This window comes from Opisthorchis viverrini (assembly GCF_000715545.1).
Source record: "Opisthorchis viverrini unplaced genomic scaffold opera_v5_37, whole genome shotgun sequence".
Classification (NCBI taxonomy): domain Eukaryota; kingdom Metazoa; phylum Platyhelminthes; class Trematoda; order Opisthorchiida; family Opisthorchiidae; genus Opisthorchis; species Opisthorchis viverrini.
The window spans coordinates 1,609,997-1,617,737 of NW_008751693.1; the positions used below are offsets into that span (position 1 = coordinate 1,609,997).

Consider the following 7,741-nt stretch of genomic DNA (forward strand, 5'->3'; position numbering starts at 1 on the left):
TCTCATTTTCTCTCCAAGTCTAAATAGTAAACGTAAATGTTGTGTGTGAGTGGGCAATTTTTGGCTCACAGCACCCATCGGTTTTTCCCACCATCATACGTTGTATCCACCCTTACCGACCAATTTCGTAAAATTGACTGCACCACGGGCACCCCATTCCTCGCTATATACTGTCACAAAACGCTTCTCATAAACCCTTTCCGACTTCGTTTACCTCGGACCTGTTCAGCAATTTCCGCTTCTCTGCTCTCGTCTCCTCTGTAGCCCCGCTTATCTTGGTGGCCTGATGTTAGCCCGTTCTACTCCAAATCAACTGAAATTCGCACCATGTTCCTGGAAACGCTCAACCGAGTCAACCACAATCCGCCGCTTCGGATTGCTCAGGTTAGCGCGTACCATTCGATTTTTGCAGCGTGAAATCTAGGCCTAAGTCAAAGTAGACTTTCCACTTGAAGAGGTTGCATCCGGCTGGCAAATTCTATCGTCATACTTAGTTTTGTTCAAGACGCAGACTCTTGGTGTCTTTCCTTGACAATCGCCATATAAACGTTAGAGCGTGTACTCAGGCCTTCGTTCGGATCGTTACAAATTGTTTATTGTCTTAAGTTTAAGACATTTTCATGTTGACCCATCATTTTTCCCACCTCACTGAGTGAGAACTGTCAATTAATTACCTGCGTTTCTCCCTGTTATCCTTCCTCTCTTTCTTGCTTTTTTTCTCAACCAGTGCTTGACGTTTCGGGATAAAATGAACCTGAAAAACAAAGATAAGACGGAAGATAGCCTCATGGGCAAGTACAACCTGCTGTTGAACATGGTTCGTCTGATCAACGCGAATCCACTGCTAATGCTTTACGTAAGTTGTTGGTCTATAGTTACTGTGCCGGTTGGATTCAAGGTCTCTCACTTACCACGCTTGATTCCCCTTCCTCCTAGCGAAGGTACATGGAAGAGAGCATATGGTACCATTGCTGGGAAAATCAATTATTATTGTTTACGGGTTAACAACACAGAGGATAACTACTACTTCACATCCTATCCGCTCTTAGATGTCCTGCGTTGGTATGAACTAAAAAGGAAAAGTTTGGCCCGACCCGACCGGTCCTAATTTGTGATTGAGAAAAGTGGCCTCTTCCGGAAACAGTGCGTTTTGACTACTGTTGCCTAAGAAGATTAATAAAAGTTCATTATCTGGAGAAGGCGTCGCGTAGCGTAACCTATTACACCTACTTCATGTCCATCAACGACGACGTCTTTAATGGTATGGAGACCTATTACTCCGGAGCAGTGCTGAAATTTCTCAACAAACCTTAACCTCCATATCACGTCAGTGGTGACGTTGTCACCTCGAAGGATAACTGAAGACAAGGGTTGTTGCCGTCAAAGTCCACATGGACCAGCTTGATAGCCATGTGGTTCTGAAACTGATTCTGGGTCGCGATTTGAGCAGATCCGTCTGTCTTTCGTAGGAGGCGGCCCTCCAAGACATCCCTACAGGCGACTCATCGTGATTCAGGGGACAGTCGCTTAGAAACGTAGCAGTAATGGTGCGAGCTAAGCTCTAAATCGATTCAGTGAGGCATATTTTCCGTACTCAAATATACTCTGAAACACTGTCTTCCCAAGGTCTTATGCTTCCCGATTGTACCTTCTTGGCATCGGCTCACATAAACATGCGTAGCCACTGATCTGCCATTTCTAACACACACACTCGATGGTCATCGGGTTGTTTCAGCAGCACTGCGAACAACTGCAAGTAGCAATTCTGCCCTCAGTTGTGCCGTTGCAGATGGCCGTACGTCATTTTACACTATCTTTTGGATATGCAGTTAGACTGTACGACCGGAAAGCGCAGCATGCGGTGGGCATGCTTCGATACGATTCAAGACTGGTGATTTGGAAGTACAAGTCGTCCAGCATAACAAGGTTACAAACAGCTTTTAGTGAGTGAAGTTAATGACCGGACACTGTTCAAATCTCCCAGAGAACATGCTATTCGATGGCGAAAAACTCCTGTTTATTTTTTTGGAAAATAATACACACCAGTACTACGCTGTCCCTCCTCATACTCAAAGGATTACATAGTTGTTATATCAGTATGTATTTTTAGGCCCAGCACCAACGTGGCGCAGACACGCAGTCGGTGGCACCATTTCCTTCAGACTGGTCCCATCAAAGCACGGTGTTTTGGGGTTTTTTACGATCTACGTATTTTTCAGAAGACATCATTATATGAGAAAATTTAGCTCTTCCTGAATACTGTCTACCGCTGATTTCCACTGTCAATGGTGTGACCATGAATCATCATTGACAGCAGTATACCCTATATGGTCAACTGTCTTGGTGTCCTTGAATGGTCGACTGCTATTCTGTTCTCCCCATCGTCTCTCACATTTCTTTTTGTACGCGACCCTTCTAAATTCACTATTTTTTTCTTGGTTTCGTCAGATTCCCGTTGTATTCCCTCTAGATTGGGTTCTATCAAAAACTGCCGGGACACTTTATCTCTACGTCACCTGCTTCACTGTTGTTGATATAAAATTAAGATATAAGCTTGAATTCCATATAAGGTGCACTTTATTTCACGGATAAACACTGAGATGTGATACCAGTGACAGCTTATCCCTCTGGAAAGACCGCCAGCGGCCGTGGCCGGAGTTTTTATAGTGCTTATCAGTTGAGCAACGGTACCGAGTTTCGTCACAAAGTGAACTTATGCGAGAAAGATCTGTTAGAAACAGGGAGAATCGGACACAAAGACACCAGCGGTTATGTTTATCGCCTCTGCTTTACTCGTATGAATAATACGAAATATTCACTACACTTTCCATCACGCAGAATCATCCGCATAAAGCGCAGAACTCCCAGCTGCGTAATTCTTCCAACCATAACATACGGAGCCAGGCATCCTCCCTAAGCCGTCCGATCTGAGCTAAATTCTCTTGTTCAGTTCTCTCTGCTTTCTACTTTCCCCTTCACTCCCGCATGTTGCATGAGGAACATGTTCAGTACAGAGTAAGAAGATCCTACTCTCTTTGACTCTTGCTTGAAGTTTTGATCATTTTCCTTGGAAACATTCTGTTATCTACCGATGCCTTTGGCTTCATTCTATCTGCCCCCATCCACTAGTGTCCACAGAGTCGTCCGAGTACAGATGCACAAAAGGCTACGTTTGAATTGATGAATGGTCTCATGTCTCTAATTCAACAATCTACCATGACCGAACTAGCTCAAGAGGCCATGGATGCCTTACTGTGTCTGCATCAGCCGGCCAATATCCGCTTGTGGAACCTACACTCACCAGCTCAAGCCTTTTGGGAGATCAGGTAAGTTTTCTAGGTTGTCTGTAGATCGTTGCATGATATTCATCTGCTTTTTTCGGATAGTCTTATAGTGCACCCCATTGAATCATTTATTTCCCTCAGCCTAGTTTTCGAGGTTCACCAATTCCACGAGGGGGCACTAGTGGCATGTCTACACGCCAGTTTCAACACTGGTCGTTGTTCACAGTTTATATTGAATGTTCCTTTGATGGCTCATCTTTCCTTTGGTAACAGGAGGTGCTTGCTTTCAAATACGTGAATTTTGAATGCCGATCCGTTATTTCACATGCGCGTAGATCTCAGCTTATCGTGACAAGTTATTTCCGTGAGATTCCTCTGTCATATAGCGTAGATAACGCCACCTCTCCATCGTTAACTTTGCCAAGTGTATATGGTCCGGTGTTAAACTCAGCGGATCTTAGTTGGATTAACATCACTCCGCTTGCCATCGTAGTGTTGAAAAGGGTATTGGTAAGAATCTGGGTTGTACTCTTCTGATTTTCGATGTTCTCGCACGTAAACCAATTGTGACTGCCTGGAACCTTTTTAAAGCCATCCTCCGCTGTTCCACTTGGTGTACCAGTACCAGTACCACTTCAAAAAATCCCTTCCTCTGTGTGCTGTCCGAGTAATTAACACCTTGCCGCTTTTCTGCAGTCCACAGCTTCTTTACAGCATCGCCCAGAAACTGATCAACCGGAACATACCCAACTCTTGCGATGTGCTGAAGTGGCTGCGCGAGATCCTCATTTGCCGAGTTAATTTCCTACAACAAAACTGTGACTGCATCAACTTCCCTGGCTCGGCACCTGGAGCGAATAAAAGTGATACGCCTACTTCCGGTGGTGATGCTGGCTTTTCTCTCACTGAACCAAACATCCCACCTTGTACCAAAACTTCTCCTGTGATGCAGGCTACATCTTGCGGTGCAGCTGCAACTAGCGCTGAAGGTGAATAGCTTGTCCTTCGTTCTGTTTTACTGTTTACTTCTTAAGCAGCGAAAATAGAAACTGTGCAATAGAATATTAAAGCTCACCAAAACTGAGGATAGATCGGCCTAATTAACGCGCCCTACTCAGTAGTATTCGTTATTCCGAACTCGATTCCACTAGAGTCTTGAACTTCTTTTGTAAATGATATTTTTATATCATTGAGCTACATAGCTGCTAAACAACCCACAAGGGTTCGAGATAGCTCAGTTGTTGAGGCATGAGCTACTAATCTTGACCTATCGATTTTTTCCTGCCTAAGCATGCGCAACTAGAGGGTATCTACAGCTTACATGATGAGCGTGCCCTGAAGCGGTGTCACGGCTGGACGGTGTGAATACTGGCAAGCTGCTCAAACATGCACAGGAACATTTGGAAAGCCGGGACTGGATTCGACTCGCTTACTTGTCATTCAGGGGCTCGCATCCTGATATCTGAGTTGACATGCTCTTGTACTGTGTCCGCAGGCATCGCCACTGTACTGGAGACTGCTGTATACTGATTGGTGACCATATTTTGTTCCACATCATCTACCTTTTCTATCAGTTCCTCAGCTATTAATGTGTCACAGCCATCGCACTGTTCACCACTCTAACAGATAATAAAGTCATTTAATTTTCATGCATGCCTCTGATGTGTATGTGCGAACTAAAAGTATATTCGCTCTGTCCGTTAATCTGGATATAAGTTTTCAAAAGCACTGGCTATAACCATTATGCAGACAGGAGAAGCAACCGACTGTCATAGTGATGGTATAGGGTATTTCAGCTTGCACATTCAGTGTGCTTCTGGTCGCTTCTACGGTCAATTTTGGTATTCCCATCTCCTTCCAGCGTGCCAGGCCTTTACAGTTCCGTCCAAGCAGAGCGGGCCAGACACAGCTGGAATCTCCTCTCAGTCGGCGTCCACAACTGAGTTAAATCCCCTTCTCGGACCACTTAGTGTGAATTCCAAGCGCAACCGTATGGCTCTGATCAAATTGGAAACCGTATTTTTCACCTATCTGTGGTCACTAGACTTAGAGGCCGTACTTACATCCATGTCCTGCTTTCGCCTCCTGTGTCAGGAAGCAGAACTTTGGAGCAATGCTGCCGCGGCTGCCGTATTTGCTTCTCTATCTGACGCTGACAGGAGTGCTTTACTTGGATGTGACTTTTGTCCTTCATTGTCGTTTCCACGCTCTGGATTTTCAGACTGGGACAGTAAGAGTGGCCTGGTACAATCAAACTCTGGATTAACTTCAGGGTCCGCTGATGTGGAAGTAAAAACTAATGATTTGTTAAGACAGTTCTCTCCACCACAAATGTCTGACAAGCTTTCGGCCACGTTTTCCTATGCATCACCTCGAAGTTCTCAACGTGGAATTCGACAAACAGACAGTGGACGAAATCGGGGCCAATCTTCCGGACCCTGTATCGCTTTGTGTAGTTGTGGTTGTCCTTTGTGCACCCCGTCCTATTTACCCGTTTGTACGCCTGGAGAGGACCATTCAGGGACCGACAGCTTTCTGCGAGACGTAACTTTTTGCAGCACAGACAACGATAACAAAGATTATCTGTTTCCAAGCTGCTCTGATGGGTCCTCCGCATCTCCAACCCACTCAGCACTCGGCAAAACTGGGACTTGTTTTCCGACAATGGCACAGCTGCCCTTCACCGAATGCGGGTTACCAGATCTCCTACCTGTATACAGTGTGTATGCTGAGATTGCGGATCACAGCCGGTCGATTGTTACCACTGGTCGTGCGCATCTCCAGAAGCAAATATGGTGTCTACTACGAAAAGTCAATCACCAGACTCAGGGAAACAAACTTGTAAGTAACTACTTATTCCTGTTTCTGTTGACTCATTCGAATCACTACAGTTTATTGATTGATGTTTCATCCGTTTGGTTGCCAAGTTAGTTCTGGTCAAATTTATACTCCAGTGCTGACTGCCCGGTCAGTGTCTGTCATTATATTTGACCGCTGTTTCATGCTGACACTGTAAACAAGAGTTGTTCCTTGCAGTAAAAGTTGTGCATACATTGTGTACTGAAGGCACGGGTACAACATTCTAGGAGAGCGCCTACTCCCTTTGAACAAATCGACTTCACCAAATGTTCCTGTAATACTGTCTCCTACATCTTACGTGTCTTCTTCGGATTGGTCTTGGAGCTCGTTTTGGACTCGATGGTTTAAAGAAGCCTTCCCGCTTCAACATGGAAACTCTGTCCAATTCGTGACGAGGCTAAATGTGGGTGTGCCCATCAAGCCTTCTAACAGCACCTTTCGTACCGAATAAGGTGACTTATTATGAGGCATAGTATCTGGTCCACTAAAAGGTTCATTGTGGAATTTTGGAGTGCAATTTTCGATACTCGATCGGAAGAGTGAAATAGTTTACTTACGCTCTCAATTTCTTGCCGGAAAGTAAGCTGATCGTTGGAGCACTTTTGTTGGGGCTCGTTTGTTTTCCCCATCGAACAACTCATTATACTACATGTGGCATTACCAAATCCTACTTCAAGGTACCTATACCCCTAAGGTCACCTTCAAATAACTTTAATCAAACGTTAATTCAAATAAGGTCTTGCATGTTGCACTGTATCTCACTGTTTAACTCTCCCTCATAGTTTGTGTTTTATTTTTCTTTTAGTCTTGGGAGCACACCTATATGATTTGGTTGCGAAGCACAAAGTTCCTCATAAACTACCCAAAATCAAAAGTTTCTGGATCCGCTTCAACAACTGATGATAGCTGCTACGATGTAGCCACCAACCACCCAACATCGAGTGTCGGTACTTCTAGTCTGAGCTCAAATGTTGGGTCAAGTGGAGTTCTCGGTGATTCTTCGTCAATCGCGACTGAACTGGATTCAATAACCATTCCCGCTGAATATACCAGGGAAGGTAGTGCCCCGGTTTCTGGTGCCACAGGCAGCTTGTATGCGAGTGCAGCTTCATTGTTAGGTAGCGCTGGAATCGGGCTTGTGGGTTCTTCGATGAACGGATATTCTGGTGCGAGTGTGTCGAACACAACTCGGTACTTGGCGGTCAAACGTCGCGTGAGTCAGCAATCTACCGCTACTGATCACGAAATTGAGGATGTCCTGAACGAATGGGCCAACATGACAGGATTTTTATGCGCTCTAGGCTCGGTGGCTCTGAGTTCGACTTCGACTCAGCCTTCAAATCTCTCTGTCCCTCCTGTGAATAGCAGTCACTATTGCGTAAGTTCACATTAGCGCTTCAGTCTGTTTGCCCCTTGTTGTTCGTCCGCGTTGTATGTGCGGCTCTCACTTCTTACTTACATCGGTAGCCTTATTGCTCTAGGACTGACCGTTTTGCTCGCCCTGCATCACACTCAGCTGCAGCTTCTGGAAGTCCGAGTTCAGTTACAACCCTAAACACTTCGAAGTCTGTTTTCAAACCCCGAAAGCCTGCCTACTT

The 7,741-nt window shown here is 45.2% G+C and overlaps 1 protein-coding gene across 1 annotated transcript in view; it reads left to right on the plus strand.

The window, feature by feature from the left end:
• Positions 1-787: 787 nt before the first annotated feature.
• Positions 788-7,741, plus strand: part of T265_02851 (hypothetical protein) — a gene marked incomplete at both ends in the record, with an annotated part of 83,005 nt that continues 76,051 nt past the window's right edge. The window contains 5 exons of the mRNA XM_009167195.1: positions 788-856; positions 3,130-3,326; positions 3,999-4,273; positions 5,164-6,125; positions 6,949-7,521. Of these exons, the coding sequence (XP_009165459.1) occupies positions 788-856; positions 3,130-3,326; positions 3,999-4,273; positions 5,164-6,125; positions 6,949-7,521 (2,076 nt within the window). The remainder of the gene's footprint in view (positions 857-3,129; positions 3,327-3,998; positions 4,274-5,163; positions 6,126-6,948; positions 7,522-7,741) is intronic.